We start from the raw sequence: 27,304 nt of genomic DNA, 5'->3' as shown, positions 1-27,304 counted from the left end.
CGAGATCCTTGTACTCTTTTTGAGTTGCCTGTTCCTTCTTCTGAAGATGGTGAACGGTCCAGTTTTAAACTCTCTGTAGTTATTAAAACAAAAAGGAAAACACACACACAAAAACTATGGTAGAGGATATTCTCAAGATTATTCTAGTGGAAGTATTGTAATACTTGCTCTGCGTTACTGATTTCAGTAGTTCCCTTATGTGACTGACCTAGCCAACCCGCTGGTACACTGAGATCTTTCTGAGGCTGTCTGCATTCACTGATGTTAGGTCTTACAAATATCTGGAGTTAAACTTCAGTACTAGTTTGGCATCTTTAAACCCGAAGTATCACATTTGCAGCATTTGGTGAGATTTTTTTGAGAATGATAATTTGCGCTGCCTTTCTAGTGAGTAAGGCAGTACTCTGCCTGAGTCTAGTGTATACTCATATTCAGTGATTAATTCACAGTGTTGCTGAGGGTCGATGGTTTTATTATGGGAGGTTGGTGAGCTAGTAGCCCGTTTGTGTTTTTCTTTAAGAGCTCGAAACAGCAATGGTACCTGTATTGGGAAAAAAAAACAACCCTTAGGCTTTTGGATGCACAGCTCTTCTTGGGGTTTGAATATGTTTTCCCTATGTGCTTAAATGAAATCAGTTATGTTAATTTTTTAAGCATTGTGAAAGGAAGGATAATTATCATGTATGGAGCCAAGCAGGTTATTAACAAGATGAGGGAAAATAAGGTTTGTAGCGTCTGTTTTTTGGGCGCTGGTGAAGGAAGATGAAAGAGAGTATTTGCCTTAGGAATGATGAGAGATCAGTTGGGATGAGATGTGGGAAGAGTATTAATATGTCACACAGCCATAACTTTGACGGTAGCTATTGGTTAATTTACTGTGGCTTGTCTTCTATTAGCAACATACAATAAAATCATGTGACTGAAGCTGATGTATTTATGGAACCATAGCTTGATTGTAAGTGTTAAGAAAGCCTTAACATACTCACACGCAATACTTACAGGTAATATCTCATCTGAAAAGCTAGGCTATGGAAAAATGGGTTGAATGTTACTACTTTTAATTTTCCTGCTTTTAGTTTTGTATATAGATTACCTATAAGAATTTACCACTTAGGACTCAAAAGTCCCTCAATACAAGATACCATATTTCCCTTTGTCATTTGAAGTAACATATAACTTCACATTTGACTTTCAGAAAAAATGGAATAAGTTATTGGTTGATTACTATGTGTTGGTGTCTGTATTTAGCACTGTACTTGCAGGTAGTGTATGGCATCAGTCATGTCTACTTGAACAGAGATTATTTCTGTTAACATGAAATAGAATATTTTTATTCAGTTTTGAGAAAACCAAAAATGGACTGAATATTTGGACACCTCTGTTCTGAAAGGCACTATATTTGTCCTTGTATCTTTTGTAGGTTTTAAGGTTGCCCATACTCATTTTGAAGGATGACCACTGTGCCTTCTCTTCAGTGTCTAGTTATTTGTAGTGTTTTCGTGTTTAAAACTTAAGGTTAGAAAACGTAGGTTGTATGGATTTAATGAGAAGTCACTTGCTGTATGTAAACAAAACCATTGATTGCAGATGACTAATCAACAGAACAGATAGAGTAGTGTGTTAATGTAGCTGTCATATTACTACTATTTGAGGTAAACTGCGTAGTCCTGAATAACCTATCTCTGATTTTGCACTGTGCTGTGTAGATGTATGTTAAGGGTCTTTCTTGCAGTTAATAAAATACTGATGTTGATTACCACAGTTTGTGAAGCACATGAGAACTCCAGTATATACAATCCTGTATATACAATTCCTTTGGGTGGTACTTGCTAGAATGAGTGCAGTGCATTTTGTCGGTGCTGCAGGTTTGATACAAACTAGGCTTTGGGGAAGGGATACTAAAATATTACATCTCCTCCTTGAGGAACTGTGACTTTTATTATTTTGTATTTCCCACAGCATCAAAAAAATCGAAGTATGAAGATGTTATCGACCTCAATATCTGTGCGGATTTAGCCTGTTTACGTATCTTTATTAGAGAGAAAAAACATAGAATAGCTGAAATTCACATCGAAGGTAGGAACACAACTTTAATCACAAAGGCACAAAACTTCATACCCAGAATAGTATCTAGATTTTTTTGTATCCTTTTTTTCTTTAAGGTCTGGATAGCCAAGTGATCATGAAGAAAGCAGCAACAGAAGTGACTGCAAAATTAAAGAACATCATTGTTGTGGATTCTGATGAGATGGCATTGTATAAAAAGGTATGCTGTTGCATGTATCATTGATTTCTGAATGGAATATAGATGCTAAATTGAACTTACTTCGTAGACTCTACTGTTTAACTGTGGTGGGTTTTTTTAAATAATGTTTTATGTATTTGCTGGGAGCATTATTCCCTATAGGCAGATCAATTTTGCTCCCACAACCAGTGATTGTTAGGCTGACATTGATTTTGTGCAACTGTGATACTAAGCTACTCATTATGCTCCTCATTTTCTTGAATTTAATGGGCAGAATTAAATGAGATCCCAACTGAACATTTCCAGCTATTTCCTTTCATTTATTGTTGAGATAGTTGAAATAAAAATGTTTTAGTAGTGTGAGGTACTACATTTTATTTTGGAATTCAATTTCTCTGTCATAAGTTTTTACAGTAAAGGTATTCCTTTCTCTTTTCCTAAGGCCCTTTACATCACAGGAAAAGAAGTCTTCAACTTTAGAATGATATCATATGTGAATGCTACAGATGGCATTGCATATACAAATATGGATGTTGTTGACAATCGTATTTACTTAACTGTTGGGTGTATTCAAGTAGTTTTTGTCAACAAGTTTGTTTCATCTATTTTGGTAAGTTAAATTTTCCAGGTACTGTTCCTTAGCATTCAGATAACATTGTCAGAGCCAGAAAAGGATAAAGCATCCCATATGGGGTGGTGCCCATTTGTGTAAGAAGTCTTATATACTATTATAAAAGCTTCACTGGGATTGGTGGTTGGGCTATTTACTTTTCCTCTCCATATGTTTGTTATTGTGGAGTGGGTGGCTAAGCAACAATATTTGCTATTATTGTTAGTAATTTTTTTACTTAAATTGCTTGTGGCAGCTTTTAAATATACACTCTGTTCATTGTTTATAACACTAAAATATAAGTAAAAAACCCAAAATTAATGCCTTTTCCAGAAATTCTGCTAAGTGAATCTATCTTTCAGTCTTTATATGAGTAAATAAAACATAATTCATACAACTCATGTTACAAGGTCATTGCTATTACCATCTGATTTGCCAGATATTTAGCATGGAAACTTATTTTATAAATATATATGCATACTTCATCCTGTTTGGGGGGGGAGATTATTCTATTAAAGAATTCAGAAGTGTGTAGCAAAAATAGTATCTTAACATGGTTTGCTATTAAAAAAACTATGATTCTTAGTATTTTTGTAGTGTTATTCTTAACAAAATTCCCAATATCTGTATTCTTTTCCTAGGCTTTTATAAATAACTTCCAAGCTGCCAAGGAAGCGCTTACTGAGGCAACTGTTCAAGCAGCGGAGAAAGCAGCAACAGGTGTAAAAGAGCTAGCGGAACGTAGTTCCCGTTTGGCACTAGATATCAATATTAAAGCACCTGTTGTCATAGTTCCACAGTCAGCAATGTCTGCGAATGTCCTCGTGGCTGATCTTGGTCTAATCACTGTGAAGAACCAATTCTTTATTGCTAAAACAAAAACACGATATAATCTCCCACCTGTTGTTGACTCTATGACGGTGAAATTGAGTGAACTAAAGTTATACAGGTAACTTAGTGTCAAGGTTTTTTTAAATTCATGCGATCCTTTCAGGATACTTCAGTTGGAGAGCTTTGAGAAGTTGTTATGAAAATAATTAATGGTTGGTCATTGATGGATACACTATTATCTTGGAATACAACAACAAAAGATTTTTGTGAAAGCAATTAAAATGTATGATTTAGGAGAAATAGCAATCTACACATCTTTTAATTGAAGCAAATGTTTGTTTAGGGAATATTGTGTAGAATAATAAGGTTATGTATAATTTAGTACTTTGGGACAGGTTATACCTATTTGTAAGTGGCTATTTTGATGGGGTTTTCAAGCTATACACAGCAGAAAACAGAACAAGTCAGCCATGAAGTGTTTGAAAATGGGCCTTGGTGCAGGGGATTGGAAGGGGGAGAGGGAAGAGACAGGAATTTTGAAACACAGTTGAGGAGTACTGAAGAAAGAAGGAATTGCTGTCCAGTGGAGAGCAAGTAAGAGGTTGTAACTTGCAAGAAGTTAGTATGTTGGGTGCCTGATGTGTCTCCTCCCTGCCAAGAAGAGATGTCTAGCTGGTGGGGTAACGCTTTAACTAGAGATACTAGGAGCAGTATGAAGACTATTTTACGGTACTAGTCAAAAAGATGACAAAAAGACAGATACATGTTTATTAGAATGTGTAGGTGAAGTATGTCAAGCTGGGAGTATTTTGTTTCTGTTCACAGATCATGCTATGAGCAAGGTTCATTGCAAACTGAAGTACAGTTGCTGCAGCCACTCAATCTGGAAGTAGCTGTTGAACGAAATTTAGCTGCTGCATGGTATAACGAAGTTCCTGATATTGAAATATCTGGCCGACTGAAGCCTATGAATGTAAGTACTCATTTCTGAAAGCAGCTGTTAAAATGTCTGTGGAAAATGGATTCATCTTCTGTCCATAGAAGTCCACGTTCCACAGTTAGGTTATTGTTTGATTGATACAGGGAGAGTGGATTTTGTTGTTTTACAGGGAAAAAGGAAGTGAATAGATTTCTGTTCTAATCTAAGCTCTCTATTTCATCTGTGATACTGCAGGCAGATTTTGTACTAGATATTACTATTGCTAGTTAGAGATGGGTATGCTATTATAGCCTTTTTTTTTACCTGTCAGTTAGTATCTTTCAAAGGAGGATTGAAAAAAGTTGGGATTTATTGGTCTGGTCATTAGTAGCACCACCATCTGCTGAATTCATGCCCCTGACAAGCCTAAGTTAGTGTACATGCTCATTTAAATTTAACATAAAAAAATATAAAATATGTCCATTGTATGAAGAAAACCAATTTGTGAAATTTTTAAATAGAACTAGTAACCATTACTGCAAAGTACCTGTGATGCAGATAACAATTTTGGGTGACTATAAGTCAAACTATACTTACATGACTTCGAACATTTGATTTCTAAATTGTAACTTTGTAAAGAAAGTTTGTAGACAAAAACAAAATAATGTATGAATGACTTCTGATTGCTAGAAGTTACTGTAAGGGCTTGTGTGGATTTAGGAAAAACATTTTACTTGGTTCTTTAGTCTCCTAAATGGAGACTCAGATGAGATTAATTTGGTTTATCTGTTTATTTGTAAACTTAGATTTTAGTTACCAAAATTTTCATTAACTGAGTTGTTCTGAGTTTAATAACAATCTTTTTTTTTTCTAAGCTAATTCTCAGTCAGGAAGATATTACCACAATATTGAGGACACTAAATGAAAATATAGGTGGAAGCTCTGGTGCATCAACATCTTTACCAGAACCAAAAGATACAACTAGCCATTGTAGTGATATGCATAGTACTTCACAGCACTCTGCAGGTAATGTTTTCTAAAATTACATGTGGTCTAACATTTTGAGTTATTACTGTCAATTTATTTATTATTTCTGTTGGAGTTGCCTTCATGAAAGGATGCCAGATTCAGTTGTTTTTAACAGTATGCCTCTGTTATCTTGACATCGTGGTTTGAGCTATAACCAATGATAATGACAATGAATAGCAGCAACTTGGCCACTGTAGTGAGTTTTGTAGCATGTGTTTTGATGTAAGGACTGTCTTGTTCTACCGGCAATAATGCAGTGAGCACCTAAAAGGCTATCTGCTGGATTTGGTAACATCCCAACTTTGGAAAGTTGCTGGGTTACTTATTTTCCCGTGTATGCTGGTACTCTTGCTGTTCACTTTTAGATCTGTTTGCCTTGACATTATGATGGCATCCTTAAAGTTTATTCCTATTCAGTAGGCATCATTGCCCATGAACTGTTCAGCACACACTAAAAAAAGCAAGTAAGAAAAGAATCTTCTGTTTAAATCTTCTATTAATTGTGAAAAATAGCAAAAATGTGGCAAGATGAATGAATGAGGATGAAAGTAAACTTGTATTCTTTGTAACAATCTTGCATATGATACTGTATAGTATTAAGGGAAGTTGTGCATTTATGTCTTGAAGATGGTAAAAATTGCATGTAGACTATGTAAGCGGAGTATTTTTTCTCAAACATTGCATGATTTTGCCAAATGTAATTACAGAGAGCATGATAAACGTAAGCTAAGTGTGGATGGATTTACATGTAGAGGAAAGGGAAGTTGTTGTCTTTATAGTTGGTTTTGCTTGTTTTTTTCCTTGTTTGCTGTCAGGTACTTTAATATTAAGTGTTTTTCTGATTTCTGAAAGGTGTAACTGTTGTGACATCAGCTGTGGTGGAATTGCATTCACCTATGAAAATAAAAACAACACTAAAACTGGACTTCAGATTCGACTCTCTGACTTTAGTATTGTATAGTCCAAATTCAAAACAGGTAAATATTAATTTTGGTTACAAAGAGAAAGAAACAGCTTTAAGGTTGCCTAGAGTTCTGGAAGTTCTGAACAGGAATAGTTTAATTTATAAGCAGAGAAAATTATTTCTAGCAATAGTAACAAACGTGATGGAAATGAAAAACAGCTGTATTAACTTTTAAATCAAAAAATAAAATAAAATTTTCATTTTAAATCACATGGCAGATATTACAGGAAAGAGACTAACCAGTGGTAGCACATAATATGTGGCATCTTCTGTGATCTGACTAAAAATTTGCTGAAAACTTACCTTAGTTTAAAATATGATTTGTCAAGAAAAAAAATGCAAAGGCCTGCAACCTATTCTTTAGTTACACATGTGTGGACACATACACATATTTAAATAAAATTGTGGAGAGATATTTTAAATTTGTATTACAGCATGAATGCATTTTTTTTCTTCTTGGTTGAAATTTACAAAACTTGTCAGCAAATTTCTAACTAAGAGTTTGGTAATATTTTATTGTAAACTTGTAGTCTATTATTTTAGATTTCAAACAATTTTCCAGTATCTATAAACACTAAGTAGTCATAGGAGAAAAAACTTAATTTCTTACTTGATGTCTTTGCATATACTACGTATTTTTAAACAGCGAACAAACCAAAATTGCATATGACAATTCTACTTTCTTTTAAACATTGTCTCCTTCTCACTAATATCAGCTTGCTTTAGCAAGCTGGTAGAAGGGTAAAGCTTTAATTTTTTTTTTCCAGTTTTCTCTATGTTATTAATTTTTGAATTACCAGTGTGTGTGTTTAATATATTTTTAGAAGTCTTACCAGTTAGAATAAGTCTGTGTATCACACGTTTGTATTATTTCCATTACCTGTAAGCAAACCTACAAACATATTTTCATTTGATTTAAACAGGTTACAAATTTGGATCAGAGAGATGACCTTTTGAAGCTTGCAGAGTTTAAGTTAGTTTTGATGTCAGCTGCTGTCAAAATGTTATCAGATGGTTCAATGAACGCTTCAGTCAAGCTGACAAACTGTACATTAGATGATAAGAGACGGTCAATCCAGAAGGCTACCCCAAGGTCTGTGTTTTGACATAAAATACTGTTTATTGGAGTTTGACAAGTTCCCAATGTTTCCATTTTAGTATTCTGTTAAAACTGCAATTATTTTGGTGAAGGTAGTTCTTAAAGTACATGTTACTGTAGACTTACGTGTCTTACTTGCCTTTTGTTCCACATGTTGTCCATGAGAGACCAATATAAATGCTAGAAATAAACTTTGAATATGAAATAAACCAAACTTGTTAATGTTTTAATTAATAAAACACTCTTGTTAATGTGTTGCAGCTGAAGTGAGAATATTGAGTGTTTTTCAGTATTTGTCAGGTTTTTTTATTGTGTCATTAAATACTGCATTAATGGTTTTTCAGGATGGTGGAAATGAAACATGGATTTGAAAAGAAAGTTATGATGGATATAAGTTACAAGCAGGGGAGAGATGGCACTGTTCTTGATGTGATTGTTCAAGAGATATACCTTTGTGCAAGCATGGAGTTTCTACTTACTGTTGCAGATATATTCCTAAAGGCTAATGCAGAAAGTGCTGCTGCGCAGAGAAATCTCAAACAGTCATTACCTTTAAAGGAGCAAGGTACATACTGGAAATATTTAAAGATTTGTATTTAAATATCTGTTTAATTTTGGTATTTCAATACTATTTTCAAAATTGTAATACTCTTTTTATGCTATTTCCTGTGTCTCTGTGTATAGAACAGCTTCTTTTAACCTTTGCTGTTTCTTTTTTTGCATTATGGAAATTGGTTCATGTCCCTTGGTCTGTATTTCCAAATGAAACTTTCTCTTACCAGACAAAGGAAATACCTAAAAATGTATGTCTGAAATAAAATAAAATGGAGAAGGGCAATTACAGCTGGCTCTCTAGGTGTGTTTGGCTATCTCTGCAGTCTCAACTAAGTTTATAATGGTGATTGCCACCATCGTAATTTTCATCCTTCCTGAGAATGATGGAGCATATTATATTATGCTTAAACATGATTTCAGCCTGCCAGATATTGCTCTCTAGAAATGTAATTTCACTTGGCCAGTGATGCACATTTCTCCCTACATCAGGAAACAGGCTTTTAGCTCAAGTGCACAATTTGTTCTTTCTAGTGCAGGACCTTTACCTGACATCAGAAATTAGTCCATTAGGGCATCAGAGCAGGAAATGGGCTATTTATGTTTCTAGGCCTCAGATAGTTCACATCAGGTCTACAAAGCAAGTCCCTTTTTTTTGTTTTTGTTTTCCTGTGCCTTAAATATCTTAGTTGTGTCCACCTCAGCTAGGCCTGCTGTGATTATTTAGTAGGTGATCAAAATCTAAACAAATTAGGAATTCTTACATGAAAGTATTTTTGTACTGCAAATGGTTACATTAAGCACTAGTAAATGCTGCATTATGGTCCTATGGAGAAATGTTTTTTGCTGCTCCAGAGAGCAGAAAATGTGTCCAGCATTTTTGTAAGACCCTATCATAGCTGGTTGATGTAGATATGTAGTGAAGCTGATACATTTGCTAGTGTCAGTGATGGTACTGTAATCCTTTTCATTTTGATGAAGAAGCTTTGTGGAATCTTTGTTGAATCTGAAAGTAATTAGAGCTTTAATGATTTTGTATCTCCAGTGAAGAGCCTAGAAATAAGTCAGTTGCAGCTCTCTACAGGTTTTCTGACACCACTTATCCTAGATCTTGTCACTAAATCTTTAAAACTTCTCTATAAGTTATGAGAGATGTAAATAATGACAATTTCATTTTTGAACAACGCCTCCAATTTAATTTATATTTTTGAAGCACCTGTGCAGCCTGTATCTACAATGGAAATGAACATCGTTGTTAAAAATCCAGAGATTGTGTTTGTGGCTGATTTAACAAGAAGTGATGCTCCTGCATTGGTGGTTACAACGCAGTGTGAGGTCTTCATTAAAAATAGCCCTGAAAGGTATAGCATGACAGCTGCTGTTAAAGAGATACAAATGAAAGCATGCCCATTTCTTCCAGACAAAAGGAAAGGGAACATTACTACGGTGAGTTTTCAGACATCCAGTTTGTATTTAAAAGGTGCTGTGTAACTTACACCACTAGATTGCAAGTTATTTCTGATGCTTCCATCATTAGAATGTATATTATAGACATATGAGTAAAATTTTGTCTAACTTATTTTGTTGATTTTTTTCATCTGTTTTTTATGATATGCCAAAAGCATCATCTCGATCTGTGGCTTTGCAGTTTGATTTGTATGACAAGCTAAAATTAAGAGTAAAATGTTAATAATCTCTTATATCCCGTGGAAGCCAAATAAATAGTATTTTATGAGTGTACACTATTTCAAACGCAGTGTAGTAAACTTGGAATACTTTCAGTCTGAAACTGCATTAAATAGCTGTAAATGGATAACAAATGGCCACAGACAGAATGGGAAGTAGGTATTATGAAATAGATTGCTTATGGTATGCTGTGCATAAATTCCTTTGTGTTAAGATCCATAGATCCCTTACTAAATCTGCCTGCTTACATTTTGGCAACAGAATAAGACTCATTAGTTATTGGCCAGGTGGGAATACGTTGACTCCTGGAGCTTATTACAGCTTTTCTGCCTCTACAGCAAACTTTACCTCAGTTAACTCTGTAATTATATTGTTGTATCAGAGAAAAAATTCAATTTGACGATATATCCAACTGTTATCTGTGTCTTCAGACCACAGATGAGTTATGAAGAATGAAACTTTTCAGCTTTGCATTAATGCCTGTTTACTTTATAGAGCTACATAGGAAAGACCGAAGCTGTAAGCACAAAGGACTGGTACTTCCACTTCATCTCGTTATCAGATACTTTCATAGTTTACCTCTTGGTTAGACACAGTCTTTGACTGCATTAATCTGTTGACAATTTAGTCATTGAGAAAGTGATGCACTTGCACTGATAGCCACAACACAACACAAAGTTACTTGACTTCCATTTCCGTAACCGGCTAATGTGGCACAAATGTGGCTAGCTTTGTAGAAAGCAAAGGAGGCTTCACATCAGGCTTTCACTCTTACTGGAATATCTTCTGCCAGAATCTTTTATCTTAAGACCATAGAAACAGAGGAAAAGACCTGTATTTGACAAGATGCTTGTGCTGTAAAGAGGAAAAAAGCTTCAGGGGACATTAGTTTTAATGCTTAAAACAGTACCTTCTTTAAAAGTTTCATAAAGCTCTTAAGAGAGTATCAGAGGTCAAAAAAGGCAACATTCTCTGCAGGTAGCAGCATAACTGCCTCTTTTGAAAACATGTATCTAAGCAAATCTCTGGACCGAGGCTTTCTGTAAACAATACCATTTCAGTTTAGGAAAATAATCAGAGAAATAGAGATTCAGATGACATTCCATGGCCTCCTTTGGTCAAGAAAGAAAATATATGATATGAAGATTACAAGATTTCTGAAGGCTGCTATTGATGTCAAGATTTTATATTGCCTAAACTTTGGGGGACACTAGTGATGGATGAAATCATCCTCCTGATGAATAGGTGTCTGGGAATACCCAGAAAACTGGCTTCTGGATTTAGAGTAGAACAAGTGATGAGGTTCTTTCTGTACGTTTTTCACATATACCTTGGTCTAAAGAGCGTTACTTTTCATTCCTGGCTGTAATACAGAAGAAGAAAAAAAAAATAATTTGAGCTGCAGAGGATAAAATAATAATATGGGAAAAAAATTCTGTTAGATCAAATTCACATGGAAGAGGGTGGTAAAACTGATTCAGGGTGTTTCTATGCCCCCAGCATCTGATTCAGATATGGACAGAGATGTTGGGAAAGATTGCAAAATCAATGTGGTTTGAAATTTACAGTTTTTGAGAGACTTATCTTCTCAGGTAGGGACTGGAGAGCAAGTTTTCCTATCAATACAGTATTAGTAGGATCTTACTACATCTGAGTGAATATTAATCACATAGCACTATTTTGTTTTTAGTGTAACTTAGATTTGGTTATGATAAACCTTGGCAAGTGGGAGTACGCAGGGACTGTTCGTAAAATAAAGCTGTAACTGAGTGATTTTGATTCGGTGGTATTTTTATTCAAGAAGGCTGTAACTGTTGTTGCTGTGCTGTCCTTAACTGAGAAGTCTGGTTCTCCTCAAAAGTCACACTTTTGATGGTGTGGTGTATTTGAAGACATCTGCAGACTTTACCTGAAGAATGGAGTTACTGAAGTGTAATGCATTTTACTGTAGCTGACATTTGAATCTAATGATTGAGAATGTCTGAGGTGATGCTTCTGATACTTTTTTCTTTACGTTTGAACACATTATTAGTGTGTTATTATTATTCAGATTACTCTTAATTTTGGAGAATCAAATAATGGTAACTGTTTTCCTTTTGGTACTTTTGATGTATAGTATTTAAAAGCATATGATTTTTAAAGGATTTTTTTTCTGTATTTAATGTGTTTTTACTCTTTTGTATAGGTATTACAGCCTTGTGACTTCTTCTTTGAAATGAAACAGTCGGGTACTAATCCACAGACAGCTGATCTAACGGTTAAATCTCTAACAATAAAAGTAGGTAGACTTTCATTGTGTTTTTAATTCTCTACTTCTTCCTGCTCAGAAGTCTTTAAAGTTGCTTGCAGGATATGTTTCTTAAAAAAAAAAAAAAAAAATCAGGAATGACTGAAGTGGGGAATTGTTTCTGTTCTTCATCATGTCATCTATCTATTTAGCATGTGAAAACAAACAAAACTGAAAAGTAGCAATCATGTCGCAATGCTTTGGTTTTGGAATCTGTGTTTTATAAAATGGCCTGATGTGCAGAAATGGGATTTGAAGTGTTCAGATGGAGTGTTGGATGAGGTAGTTTAGAAAGCTCCCATCTGGAAGAAAGACAGCAGTTGAAAATCTGAACCACTTGAACTGTAGCTTATGGAGAGGAATGAGTTTTCAAAGATAAGAGTCCTGTAGAGAATGGAAGTGTTTTGTTAGCATAACATATTCATTATAATTTTGTGTCTGAAAGAAGCTGACTGTTTCCTGTACTAGCTTCTCATTTCCAATTATTCCAACTTCTTATTTGTAGGTTTCACCAATAATCATAAACACAGTAATTACTATCACATCAGCCCTTTATCAAACTGCAGAAACAACGGAAGAAGAGATTAGTCAAATTCCTCCAGACTTGTGGAATAAGAAAGATATAAAAAATCTAAAAATGTGGTTTCTTGAAGAGTCGAACGAAAATGAAGATACAAACCCAACTGCTGAACTGGTTCCCACAGGAGAGTCGTTGAAAATTAATATAGAATCTGTTTTTCTAACACTTGAAGCTGGGGTTGGGCACCGAACTGTACCGATGCTTTTAGCCAAGTCCTCATTTCTTGGAGAAGTCAAAAACTGGAGTACACTAATCAACTTACGTTCTCATCTTGAGCTAGAGGTGAGGAATCCTACACAAGAAAGAAAAGTTTTCTTAAGATATTAAACCCGTTATGTTATTTAGACAATGAAAGAAAAATAATCCATATATTTTATTAAACTCCTGCAGATACACATTGTGAGAACAGGGTGGGAATGAGGTGTTAAGGTAGTTAAAATGAAAATCTAATGCGTTAGATGTAGTGTATTAATGGCAGTAATTTGTGTTATACAATCTCACATTTACACTCTACACAAGTTCCCAAAGTCCGGTTGCACCAATATTAAATTTTGGAGTAGCGACTGGCTAAAACTCTTTAACAATCTTAATTTAAGATTACAGTAGGCTATAGTCATGTGTCATTTCTATAAAATACTATGTGGTACTGGTGTTGTACAAACTGTCTCATGTTTCAAAAATAGTGACATAAAATTCAGTGGTTGTTGTAGGTAGATTCTTCCTTATTTGTAGTGCTTTAGACTTCCAGTGCCTACAGTTTAAGACAAATTATATGTTAAGGGACAGACTTTATACCTGTTATTTGGAAGTGGGTCTTTGCAGTAGAGACTTAGCTGCCTCATTTATTTTTCTAATGCATTTGCTTCATCTTATGGTGGGAGCGGAAAGTACAATCTGATTATAAATCTTTTATGTTACCAAAGTAATAAATAATTTTGTAAATCAGAATTTTAGGTCTTTTAAAATCTATAGATCTTTCATTGATTTAACAGTTGTATGTAATTTCCAAATTGACTTCTGTATTTCAATAGGTACACTATTTTAACGAGATGTTTGGAGTGTGGGAACCTTTGCTTGAACCACTAGAAGTTGAGAAGACTGATTTATTCAAACCATGGGTTCTTGAAATCAAGGTATATTTTCTAAAGCACAATTCAAATCTTCCATTTCAATACCTTGGAAAAAGCAAATGGTGTGCACCTTTCATTGCTGAGATTAATCTAACAATTTTGTTCCTTCTTGTTGGTACTGAGACTTTTTTTCCCCATTAATGAATGAAACCAGCTCTTGCACAAGTGAAGATCCAGACTCACAGATCTTTTAAATAATATTGTCTTTCAGGTGGCAAGAAGATTTGACTCTGGTTGCACTAGATAATTCTTATGGCTTTATATCAGTTTCTGTATAGTTAGGTCATATGCTAATGATGCATTCAGTGACTTTGGAAAGATAGAAGGCCACTCATTCCACAGGAGTATCTGTAGCAGAAATGTATTGGAAAAACTGATACCTGTTACTGGCTAGCACAAAGTGCGCTGTGGGAATAGTGCTCTTGCCACTTCAGTTTCATCTTTCATAAGGAAATAGTCTAGATTCTGGTCTCAAAGTAGATAAGCATTTATCTAAGGAAGAGAGATACTTTTGTTTTTTTCTTCCTTCTGGCTTAACTGTTTTATTGCATTGTTTTCTGATTGTTTTCAAGACCTTTCAAGTATTTTTAGTCTGAGACATTGCTCAGAATGGAAAAGCTGCCCTTTTCCCGGGACTGTTATCATCAAACAACTTTCTACAGTAATGCCCTCAGAAGGGTGAAGATTGCAGACTGAGATATTGCAATTAAGAAATTGCTATTATAAATATTCCTAAGAATTTTCCAGAAAGATGTTAAGAGCTAATGCAGGAGAAAGGTAGAAGATAATGAGTCAAACCTCATATCTTCTAGCCTAGATTTGAAATATAATGTTTGAAAATACATAATTTCCAGAAATAATGGAGGCCAGGAAAATGTATTCCATGTGATTTTTATTTTTTTCCTTCAAACAAATGAAAACATACAAAATAAGTGTTTGGTTTGCAAACATATAAAGACTAAATTTGGGGTTACTGTTTTAAGAATAGGAAATCAATTATGTGTAATAGGTTTTTACAGTGTTATTAGATACGTTAAAAAGAATGTTTTCACATAACATTTACTGGCTATGTTAGTAGTTAGTATATAAGTGTGTGTTCTTTATTTTTGAATAATCATAATTTTAGCTACTGTTATCGGAATTTCATTGACTTCTGAAATACATCTTTTGCCTCTTGCCTTCTTTATTCTCTCCCTCTTTTGTTTTTGAGAAAAAAAATATGAAAAAGAAAAGGCAAACCATGGGAGGACATAGAAGTGGGAAAGGGAGAGAAAAAGTGTCTTGAGGTGAAACTTGCTTCTACAGAAGGAGTGGTCACATAAGAATTCTTTAAAAATCTCCTTTCAGATGAAGAAGAAGGCTAAAAAAGCATTGGTTGAATCAGATGCAGAAGAAGAAAATTACAAAGTTCCAGAATATAAAACAGTAATAAATGTTTCCTCAAAAGACCAGCTGAACATTACACTATCCAAATGTGGGCTACAAATGTTGAGTAACTTGGGCACGGTAAGAAAGATTAGCTCACTGCGCACTGTCAGAATTGTTAAATGAATGTTGGCACAGATTGCCTTGATGAAGTCTTACTCAATATTTTTGTGTTTTGTATCTATACTTTGCTTTCTAGGCATTTGCTGAAGCAGCTAATCAAACTTCAGACATCTTCAAAAAAGACCGAGCTCCATTTGTAGTAATAAATTCTTTAGGACTTCCCATCACTGTCTCGCCTAGTGATTCTTTTAGTGTCCTTAATGTTGAATTTGGAGCAAAAATATTTCATTTAAGAGATGGAGAGAGTTTAAATATGGAATTTGTCAGAACTAAAAATGAGAGTGACCAGTTCACAGCAATGACAACTCTGAGTAGCAAGAGATTTTACATTCAGATCTGTAAGTTCCAAAGTTCATACATCTTCTGGTTTTGTGAATACTTCATGATGCATAATACTGCATCTTTTACAGGTCAATAAGTGTTGGGGGACTATGTAACATGAAAGGAATGTTTCTTTGGATTCTAGATGCATGGTGGTATTTGAAATCCTGATTTAGTCTTTGCAGCTAAAAGTCGCATGTATCATGGTGGTTCACTTTTGTAGCATAAATTTTCTATGTTGATGATTTAGGTAGCTAACCTTATTTTCATAATTTTACTGCAATCAAATTTTTTTTTTGTATTCACATGTTAATGTAGAATTCAGCTACCCAATTTTTTTTTTTTTTAGAATTCTGAGGCCTGTATATATATGTGTTCATAGGAGAAGTTACTCTTAAGGGGGGTGTTTTAAGAAAAAATTGTTTTAAATAATTTAAAATAAAACACAGTTAAAGATAAAAGTAAAATTTAGCTATTTTTAGTAATTTATGTGTTAACAGTTTAAGTTGATTTATTTTAACAATTGACAGTTTTTCAAAATGTTTTTTCAAATTGGTCTTGACCATAAGATCTATTAATTGAATTATTTTTGCAATATGTATGAGCTATACCTTGTTATAAGCCATTACACATTGTAAACATTTCTCTTCAGGCACTAATTTTATTTGCAGTGGTGCAAAACCCACTTAAATATTTGAGTGATGGACTCCTTTACTCTTTTTCCTGTGGTGAAAAAAGAATTTTTGCTGTTTCTTTAGTAACACTGCAGGATTGGCATATTAAAAATCATGGTTGAACTTTTTCATCTCCTTTTTTTTTTTTTTAATAGATTGGACAATACAGAAAATTCTGTTGAATGCACTCTTCTGTCTTTCAAATGTGACTTTATGCTCCTTTTGAGTCTTCCATTTCTCATTTTGTAAATTCTAGGTCCACATCATCATTCCACCGTGGAAAAGATTCCTTTGACAAAAGTGGGTCGATGTATTTACAGAGTGAGACATGAGGAATCTGGTGTTGAAAGGTCCATTGTATGCCAAATTGATACTGTTGAAGGAAGCAAGATGATAACTATACGTTCTCCTATTCAGGTTATTGTATTTCCATACATTATGATTTCATTATTATTTTATTTTTTCATGAATTAATATATTCCCGTAGTCTTTAACTAAACATTTAAAAAAAACATTTTAAAAACTTATCTGAACAATTAATATAACTTTGCTCTTGTGTATTATAAGGTAGTTAAGAAGACATTTTCAAGAATAAAAAGTTTTTTCAAAGTGACAAAGACAGGGGGTGGAGTGGGGGTGGAAATGGACCAGATTTTAGATCAGGATAATTCATCCTAATACTAGTTCTGATTTCAGTCTTGTTGAACTATTTACTTTGTGTGAAGTGATCAAACATCTCTTAACATTACCTTGGTTCCACAAGGTTAACCTTCTGCTGGATTATTTCTTTTTCTTCGTCCTGTAGCATTGCTGTCTGAATTTCAAATTTAGTACAAAGTCAGCTAAAAAGAGTGAGCCCTTTGAGCATATATCTTTATTGATTGAATAGTATTTTTAATAGACATTATATAGTTTACAAGTACGGGGATGGTCCAGATATTAGTATTCTATAATGATAGTGTTCCTGTTACATTTCACTGGCTGCTTTAGCCTAGAGTGGTTTATGACTTGGTTAATAACCAGATTTACTGATTCCTTATATTAAATTTAATTTTTTTTTCCACAGCTAATAATTCCATTAAATTAACTCTGAACTAGAAAAAATAATGTTTGCAAAGGGCAAGAGAACTATATACCCCCCAAATTATAATGGGTGTTGACGATTTAACCCTGAATAAATATTTGACATCCCTTGTGTTTTCTACCGTACGGATTTTGACCCACACACCCTTGTATCTGTTCTATTTTTAGGAGGAAGTTCTTTGGAAAGTTGGAAAGTTATTATATAGTTCAGATTTACTTGTCTTTTGGTTTTACAGGGCTTTATGTTTCATCTTGAAAAGAATTTTACAGCTAATGTATTAATTTCATAATTAAAATATAGCATTAAATTGCACAACCAAATAATTTAAGGAGATTTGCTGGTATTGGAGACAGTTCTTTTGAAATACCTGACCTTGAATGGTAAATGGCTAAGGTGAACAATGGGAGAGTTCTCATTCTGTGCTCTGTTAGGCTTAAAACACTTTTTCTTTCTAGTTTTAACTAAGGTGTGTTGCTGGATTTTTATTTCACATAGATAAGGAATCATTTTTCAATCCCATTAAATATTTTTGAGGAAGGAAGATGTTTGGGGACTGCCTCACCAGAAAATGAATTCAACATACCGTTGTCCTCTTACAGGTACTGTACTGAATTTTTTTTTATCATGGAATATGTTTATATCTTGTTGATTATTGTATCCGTACAACTATGCAAAAAAAAAAAGGTTTCCCTTTGCTACCTAATACTGTAATAAATAATGTACCATCATTATTAGGTAGGATCTTCTTAGAGCATCTAGTGTTAGTTAAACAGATTACTGTTCAATTCTTGAATTGGAATTCTTTTGAAATCCATTTAACTGAACAACTTAGATTAGGTAGGTTACCTTACGAATCCAAGCCCAGGTGCTTCTGGAACACAGCGATTGTTATCAACACAGTACAGACTATTTTCTTAGTGGAGTGATGTCTAATGATGTATTACAACTTTTTTTTTTTTAAAAGCTTCCTGATTTTTCTGATTCTGAAGTAAAAACTTGAAGCTAATACACTTTAAGTCTATCACAGATGTCGAAGAAGACCTGTCAGCCTTAGAAAGGCTTGGCATCCAGCATAACTATGCTATTGCCACCTTCAAGCTAATACCCACTTAAAACTGCAATGAGTTTGTATGTACAATTTAGCTGATCTGTCACAAACATTTAGGCAGATAAGTTTGCTTTGATTGTTTTTATGATTACAGGGACTTTTTCTTTCTGTTTTCCCCCAAACACTTTCCCCATTTTTTTAAGATGGCAGCTATGTATCTTTTCCATTAAAAAAGTTACACTTTACTGTAGATAATCTAAGTTTGTTAATACTTCCAACTATCTGTATCTTTATTTAATAAGGTTTAGTGACATTCTGACTCACTGCACAGATATACGGGTGAGTTCCAATAGGCAGCCAGGAAATGTTTACTAACCAAAAACTTCAGTCCAGGAGCAGCTGATTGGATTAAAGCAGTTGCCTTACAAGAGCCATGTGTGTAAATAATCCATAAACTTGATGCTTTATGTGACTGGAAGGAAGGGCACTTTCTGCAGATCTGTCATAGAAGTGAAATGATGGTAGAATCATAGAATCATAGAATAGTTTGGGTTGGAAGACACCTTTAAAGGTCATCTAGTCCAACCCCCTTGCAACGAGCAGGGACATCTTCCACTAGATCAGGTTGCTCAGAGCCCTGTCCAACCTCACCTTCAATGTTTGCAGGGATGGTGCATCAACCACCTCTCTGAGCAACCTGTGCCACTGTTTCACCACCGTCATTGTGAAAAATTTCTTCCCTCTGTCCAATCTAAATCTACCCTCTTTTCATTAAAAATGTTACTCCTTGTCCTATTGCAACAGGCCCTGCTAAAAAGTCTGTCCCCATCTTTCTTAGAAACACCATTTAAGTACTGAAAGACTGCAATAAAGTCTCCCCAGAGCCTTCTCTTCTTCAGGCTGAATAATCCCAACAGTCCCAGCCTGTCCTCAATAGGAGACGTGTTCCATCCCTCTGATGATTTTGGTGGCCCTCCTCTGGGCCCTCTCCAAGAGGTCCATGTCTTTCCTGTGCTGAGGGCTCCAGAGCTGGATGCAGTACTGCAGGTGGGATCTTGATGAGAGCTGGGTAGAGGGGCAGAATCTCCTCCCTTGACCTGCTGGCCATGCTTCTTTGGATGCAGCCTAGGATACAGTTGGCCTTCTGGCCATTGCCAGCTCATGTCCAGCTTTTCATCCACCAGTACACCCAAGTCCTTGGCAGGGCTGCTCTCAATCCCTTCATCCCTCAGCCTGTATTGATATCGGGGATTGCTCTGACCCTGCATTTGGCCTTGTTGAACCTCATGAGGTTCACATGGGCCCATTCCTTGAGCTTGTCCAGGTCCCTCTGGATGGCATCCTGTCCCTCAGGCATGTCAACTGCACCACTCAGCTTGGTGTTGCCTGCAAACTGGCTGAGTCTGCACTTGATCCCGCTATGTCATTGATGAAGATATTAAAGAGTACTGGTCCCAACATGGACCCCTGAAGGACACTACTCATCACTGGTCACCATCTGGACATTGAGCCATTGACCACTACCCTCTGGATGTGACCATCCAACCAGTTCCTCATCCAGTGAACAGTCCACCCATCAAATCCGTATCTGTCCAATTTAAAGAGAAGGATGTTGTGGGGGACCGTGGCAAAGGCCTTTCAGACATCTAGATAGACAACTTTGGTAGCTCTTGTCTTGTCCACTGAGTTGATCACTCCTTCATAGAAGGCCACTAGTTTGTTGAGGCAGGGCTTGTCCTTGGTGAAGCCATGCCGGCTGTCTCTTAACACCTCCATGCCCTCCATATGCCTTGGCATAGCTTCTAGGAGGTCTGTTCCATGATCTTCCCAGGCACAAGAGGTGAGCCTGATGGGTCGGTAGTTCCCAGGGTTCTCCTTGCTACCCTTTTTAAAAATGGTTGCAATGTTTCCCACTTTCCAGTCATGGGGGACTTCACCTCACTGCCATGACTTTTCAAATATCATGGAGAGTGGCTTGGCAACTACATCAGCCAGTTCTTTCAGGACTCTGGGATGCATCTCCTCAGGTCCCATAGATTTGTGTATGGTCAGATCTTCTCTTACAGTGGGAGGGACTTTGCTCCTCCAGTTGCTGTCTTGCAGTCTGTCCCCTAGAAAGGTGTGGGAAGAGAGATTGCCATTGAAGACTGAGGCAAAGAAGTCACTGAGTGCCTCAGCCTTCTCCTTGTCCATTGTTACCAGTCTGTCAGGCTTGCTCATCAGGTGGGGGTGTGCTTTCTTTGACCTTACTTTTCTGGCTGACATACCTGTAGAAAACCTCTGTAATATTCTTTGCATCCCTTGCCAAGTTCAGCTCCAGCTGTGCCTTGGCCTTCCTGACCCCATCCCTATACAACCGGGCAATGTCCCTATACTTATCCCAGGATACCTGTCCCTGCTTCCACTGTCTATGCATTTCCTTCTTGTCCTTTAGTTTGTCCAGGAGGTCTCCACTCAGTGATGCCAGTCTCTTGCCTCACTTACCTGATTACTTACACTTGGGGATCGAGAGCTCTTGCCCTCTATGGAAAGCGACCTTGAAGATCCACTAGCTCTATTCTGCTCCCTTGTACCTGAGGGCAGTTTCCCAGGGGTTCCTATTGACTAACTCCCTGAAGAGCTGGAAGTTTGCTTTCTTACAGTTCAGGGTCCTGACTTTACTCTTTGCCTGCCCCGTGTCCCTCAGGACTGCAAACTCTACCAGTGCATGATCACTGCAGCCCAGGCTGCCTCCAAATTTGATGTCACCTGTTAGCTCACTTTTGTTGGTGACCAACAGGTCCAGCACAGCATCCGCCTGGTAGGGCTGTCTATTACCTGACATAGGAAATTAGCCTCCATGCAGTCCAGGAGTCTCCTGGATTGCCTCCAGCTCACCGTGCTACTTTTCCAGCAGATGTTGAGGTGGTTGAAGTTCCCCAGCAGGACAAGAGCCTGCAAGCTCAATGCCTCCTGTAGCTGCAGTTAAGAAGGCTTCATCCAGGCTTTTTGCTTGGAACAGGAATATAGCAGCACTTGTAAGGGAATTCAGTAGCCTTTTCATAAGAATCTCCAAGCAGTGCCATCTTTGCAAGGGAAGTATGTGGAGGTATGGAACAAAAAACCTCAATTGGTACAATTCCGTGAACTTTTGGGATCCAGACCACCTTTTCCTTCCTCCTTTAAGCAAGGTAAAAGCAGGCAATGAATTGCTGTCAGAAATCTTTAAAATTCCAAATAATACTAGAACATAAGTGTTGCATAGTAGTTTCTCATAATTGAAAAATTCAATCTCCTAGTGAGTGTTTAAAAAATATTTTCATTTACAGATCCATATTGAGTTTGCAACCACTAGCCAATGAAAATGGAGTGGATGGAGAATATGATCTGTGTGAAGGAATTACATTTGATGAAATTATGAAAAACGTTGACAGTTTATTACAAAGGAAATGCCAGTCTGTGAGGTCAACTAACCATTCACTTATCATCAATATTGTTCCTGTAAAAGACAGGTTGACATCTTCATTATGTGTGGAAGATCAATGGGATTTTCCATATGTTGTCCATTTATGGCCTTCTGTTCTTCTCCGCAATCTTCTTCCTTATGAAATAACTTATTCTGTAGAGGTAATTCTTTAATGTTTAAATTTTTTGTGATGTTCTACCCTATGGTATGAAAGCTGACCAGCTTGTTGACATATGTTTATAAATGGATATTAAAAGAGGGGGCTTCTGTTAGGGTATTTGTCAAGCAAGTTTACAGGTCTTGCAAGGGAAAGTCTGTATCTATAGAAATGGAACAGTACCTGAATGTGAAAAGTGGTGGTATTAATGCTTAGTAATAAGTCATACTTAAGATATATATGCAAAGTAAAACTTACATTGTACAAGTTTAGCCTTGTGAGAGAGTCACATTGCTCAAGCTACACTTAATTAAATTAAGCAGTATAGTTGAATATTGAATTAAACAGTATAGTTTTTCCTGTGAATTATGACTGCTTGAAGTGACATACATGGGTCAGCCTACAGTAGCATTTTATGTGCTGTCACTGTCACTGACTTTCAGCAGTAGGATGCTTTTAATGAACTCTCACAGGCATGCCTTTTTGCCAAGTTTTGGCTTGAATTGCAGCCTAGTGCTGGACTTTAAATTCTTTTCAAAGGAAATTAAATGATGACATGCACTTTGACTATTAATAGGCACTCATTCCGGGGCCAGATGAGAGCCAGTCTCAAGTAAAACACCTAAAACATGCACAGTATGGACATTCATCCTCAGCACTATGTTTCATTCTGTGGATCTGCTATGGTTGTGTCCCGCTGCTTACTGATGTAGACTTGGGATAGTAGAAAGATAGACGGGAGACACTGAAACTTTTTTTTTTCAGATTGTCTTAATATTTAGTGCAAATATTAGTATTTGGACTCAAATAGTAGAATTCAATTGCACATTTGTGACAAAATTTTATAACTACCAGAGCTAGAGACCATGGCTTCTACCAAATCTATGGAAGTAATAGGCTCTCTTCTGTATGTCTCTTAGAAATTTAAATTTAGTGAAAGAAATACTGAGTGGAGGAAATCTATCATTTATGCATATTTATGTATTTAAATTTAGTGACAGATTTTTTTTTTGGTGTTAAGTATTGATGATCATGCATACAACATTTTACAGGAGAAAAAATATTAAGGTAGACATTTAAGAATGTAACATAGTTAAATAGCATAATAAGCATTTTGAAATTTTGCCTTAACTTGCATCTTAATTTTTAAAGCTAGCTATAAAATAAATGTTGGTATGAATTTTGAGTATGACTCATGTAAATGTACACTGTGTCTTTTTTTTTTAAAGGGAAATGGGAACAAATATGACACTCTACAAGAAGGATGTTCAGCCCAGATTCATAATGCAGTCTTGGATCAAACAAAACTAGATTTACAGTTGCTTAATTATCTTGATCAGAACTGGAAAAGTGAGTACCATATAAAAAGCAATTTAGCAGATATCAGCTTCACGACGTTTTACTGCATCACAGAGTTGGATAAGACTGAACTGGATATTGCTGTCCATGTGACCTACACAACTGGGCAGATGGTTATAGCAATTCACAGTCCGTACTGGATGGTAAATAAAACCGGTCGAATGCTGCAATACAAAGCTGATGGTATTCACCGCAAGCATCCTCCGGATTACAAAAAGCCGCTACTTTTTTCTTTCCAGCCCAAAAACTTCCTCCAAAATAACAAGGTACTAATTTTTGTAAAACCTGTACTCCCCTATGTTGTTGTATGAAAACATTTTTACACTTTGAAAGTTACCTACACTATGCTGTACTCTGTGAAGGGCATGAAACCTGTGATATGTCTGTCTAAAGACAGAATATTTTAAATAAGTGTGTTGCCAGATCTGCTTGAGTTGAGAAACTTACATTATCAAAGGTATTGTTATGAAAGAGAGTGTCATCTTTGGAGTGAATAAAATTCACTGACAAGTGTTTCCAAAATAAAAGAGTTTTCTTTATTCCATTTAAACTGTATCAATAAAGGTCCTTACTCTAAATAAGATGTAGAAATTGTGTTAGAAATGTGGTACTTGAAAAATGAATGCTACTTGAAAAATGAATGTTTGCAGTGGTGCTGGTAGATTGGGTTTGAGTTGGTAGTAAACTAGGGTTAAGATGCAGTTTGCTATTTGAGTCTGCTGTGTGTTTTTTAACGTTGAATATTACTGACGGATGAATGATATGAGAGATTACATGACTGTTGATTTGTTTTTGAGATTTTAATTGTGATAAGCTTTGGAAAGGATCCATATGTGGCTGGATCCTCTGGAGTATCTTACATTTACAATGCTTATTCCATCCACATCACTTATAACTAAGGGTAGTAGAAAATGTCTTCATGAGATGACACTGGCATTTGTTATGTCATGACTTTTTAATAGAAACACCAGTATTTCCAGTATGCACTTATATTTAAGATTATATATATGCGTATTTTATATATGATTTTAAATGTTGTCCGTGTATTGTAAATAGAAAATTAATTCAGGGTGCTTCTTCATAGGTGCAACTTATGGTAACTGACAGTGAACTCTCTGATCAGTTTTCACTGGACACTGTTGGAAGTCATGGTTCTGTGAAATGCAAGAGTCATAAAAAGGAATATCAAGTGAGTTAAGTTTTTCTTTCAAATTCATTTATAAACGAGCTAAGAAAAGAACAGCGTTCTTGTAACAATGTTTTTCTATTCACAGGTTGGTGTCACCATAAACAACAGCAGTTTTAATATTACTAGAATTGTAACTTTCACTCCATTTTTTATGATCTCAAATAGAAGCAAATACACTTTGGAAGTAGCTGAAGAAGGCAAGGAGAAGTGGATTCCTATTGTTTTGCAACAGGTAATCTTATAAAGGAATTTATTCAGAGTTGTTTCTCTAAGGAGGAAAAAAAAAATATCAGTTTGAACTCTCACTGATGGAAAACGAGCCATGCATAGTGTTCGGTGACAATCTCTAAATATATTGTTCTTTTTCAATAAATTATCTGTGTCCTGTTAGCTTTTCTCCATGTTGCTTTAGGACATATTGTAAAGCTGGTTTACATTATAATTGCAATGTTTTCTCTGTTACCTGCATTACAAATAGTATGAGAAAAAGACCTGCACTGTTACTATATTACCTCTTTCTGTGGGGGCACTGAAACTTCTGTTCAGTTTTTGCAGTGGTATCTGGTAGGGTAGTTTGGCTGACCTTGTACATGCTATGCCACTTTCATATCAGAAGAAGATCCCTCATATGGAACAGTTCAGAGAGCTCCAAACTGTTCTTCTGGGACTAATCTCACTGGTGTTTTTTAGTGCTTAATGCATTATTTCTAGAGAGGCATCACTGGCCCCCAGGCCAAGTGGTGTGGAAATGGGCTTTTGTCTATGCTGCTGAGGTCTAGACTGTTGCAGACTGGGCATGCAGCTTGGGTGTTTGCACTGCAGTATCCCACAATTATGTTTTGTATGTGTGTTTGAGTTTTGAGGCCATCGTGCCTTCCAGGACATGTAGGAAAAGCAATGACTCTTTTAGGGTAGTGGTGCAGGACTACGAAAGCTGATGATCCATACTGCCCTTGTATGCTATGTAATGCTTCTTAAGTGTGCATTATATAGTGATAATCTTTAATGATTATGGAAGAGAAATACTATTTAAATATCATTATTTCAGTTCATTAAATTGATAGATACTACTTTGCTTGCTTTTTGTTGTAATTTCTGTGTTGTGATTTTTAAGTGTACACGATGTTTAGATCTTCAAGTGTTTAAGTCAGTTCAGCTTCCCATAATGTTTATCACCATCTTCAAAAAAGTTTCTTTGTTTTTGCTCAAGAATAGGCTGTTTGCCATAAGCCTTCACATTTGTTCTATTTCCCAATATTATTATGTTGCTCTAAACCAAACTTTTGTTTGACTCTACGTAGTTTTTGCGTTCTTTACATGCATGATTCCTCACCTAGTTCATTGATAAAGCTCTAAAATGACAAAGGTTCATGTGTAGTGGCATGGGCCACTTCATATCTAACCTCTTACTTTGAGAAAATGTAGTCAAATTTTATTACTGCTAGGTGTTTTGTGGTTTATATTTGATACAGAGTTGTTATTAGAACAAATTGAATTATTTTGCAGGAGCTTTTGAATTTTTCTGCAAAAACTATTTAAAGGTAATAATTTTGAAAGTTCAAATACCTTGCTATATATAATCTGTGATTTTTCTCTGTTGGCTGTTTTATTGATATGCTTACAGAATTTTCTAGCTTGTCCCACAAGCGTCATTGTTTCTCAGGTGTTTCATAGTTGTATTAATTGATCTTAGTCTCAGTTATCTGGTATCAAGGGAGAACCTTTTAGATTTTAGGATCACTCCTAATATCTTTTGAAAGATGAGATACAGCAGTTTATCAAATGGAGTAGTAGAGGTCAACAGAGGAATCCCCTCCTAAATTATTCCAAACTTCACTCCCAAGATTGCTTGCCTTTCCGCACTGTGTCAATATTTTCCATTTTGATAAGCAGTCTCTAAAAATATTTTCTGTGACAGTTAAGTCTGCCAAGGTTTTTCTTTTGTAACCCAGTTGCTCAATCCAGTACACTTCTTATTTTTTCTAAATCCTAGATAGAGTCCAGCCACAATTGGTCTATCTTTGGTCATCCAGGCCAGATTTCCAGGAACAAGTTCCCATCTGATCCTGTTGTTGAGATATGGAACTCTGCTATTAAGCTAAGCTAGATTTTTTTTTTTTAATTAATGTCGATGATTTTTTTGAATACTTCTCACTTTACTCTTTTACATTAGATTGATCTTTTAAAAAAATACAAGCTTGTTGAAATTTTAATTCATATCTCAGCTTGCTCCCCACTCCTTCCATTCTATTTTTGTTATTTTAAGTTAAGCAGAGCCCTTCCTGCTGCTTTTCTTTTTTTATCCACTCATCTTGCTTAGTGACAGATAGCCTGTCTTCTCAGGGGAAAAGGCAATCCTTGTGTAGAACCCATCTCCTCTTGGACACTTTCCCTGCCTGGAAAGCAGTGAATCTTATCAGAAATTAATTACTATTTTTAGAAAAAAATCCATTGTTTTTCAAAGGTTGTAATAGAAGTTGTTGAACAGTGATTAGTATGAAATGGCTTGTGCAAGGACAGTCCTTTGAATTAGATACAGCGCAGGAC

The 27,304-nt window shown here is 35.7% G+C and overlaps 1 protein-coding gene across 1 annotated transcript in view; it reads left to right on the top strand.

Annotated features, from left to right (window-relative positions):
* Positions 1-1,959: 1,959 nt before the first annotated feature.
* LOC104626016 (vacuolar protein sorting-associated protein 13A-like) overlaps positions 1,960-27,304 on the top strand; it is a gene marked incomplete at its 5' end in the record, with an annotated part of 61,223 nt that continues 35,878 nt past the window's right edge. The window contains 21 exon segments of the mRNA XM_010293825.1: positions 1,960-2,076; positions 2,163-2,266; positions 2,688-2,855; positions 3,497-3,804; positions 4,512-4,659; positions 5,481-5,631; positions 6,487-6,611; positions 7,522-7,691; positions 8,042-8,262; positions 9,463-9,695; positions 12,121-12,213; positions 12,728-13,084; positions 13,834-13,935; positions 15,280-15,438; positions 15,557-15,818; positions 16,732-16,892; positions 18,055-18,158; positions 21,916-22,213; positions 23,439-23,834; positions 24,653-24,757; positions 24,843-24,989. Of these exon segments, the coding sequence (XP_010292127.1) occupies positions 1,960-2,076; positions 2,163-2,266; positions 2,688-2,855; positions 3,497-3,804; positions 4,512-4,659; positions 5,481-5,631; positions 6,487-6,611; positions 7,522-7,691; positions 8,042-8,262; positions 9,463-9,695; positions 12,121-12,213; positions 12,728-13,084; positions 13,834-13,935; positions 15,280-15,438; positions 15,557-15,818; positions 16,732-16,892; positions 18,055-18,158; positions 21,916-22,213; positions 23,439-23,834; positions 24,653-24,757; positions 24,843-24,989 (3,929 nt within the window).

The sequence above is a fragment of the Phaethon lepturus genome, unplaced genomic scaffold (assembly GCF_000687285.1).
Source record: "Phaethon lepturus isolate BGI_N335 unplaced genomic scaffold, ASM68728v1 scaffold1379, whole genome shotgun sequence".
In the NCBI taxonomy this organism is placed as follows: domain Eukaryota; kingdom Metazoa; phylum Chordata; class Aves; order Phaethontiformes; family Phaethontidae; genus Phaethon; species Phaethon lepturus.
The sequence above is the reverse complement of the archived record's forward strand: the minus strand, read 5'-3'. Positions and strand labels throughout refer to the sequence as shown.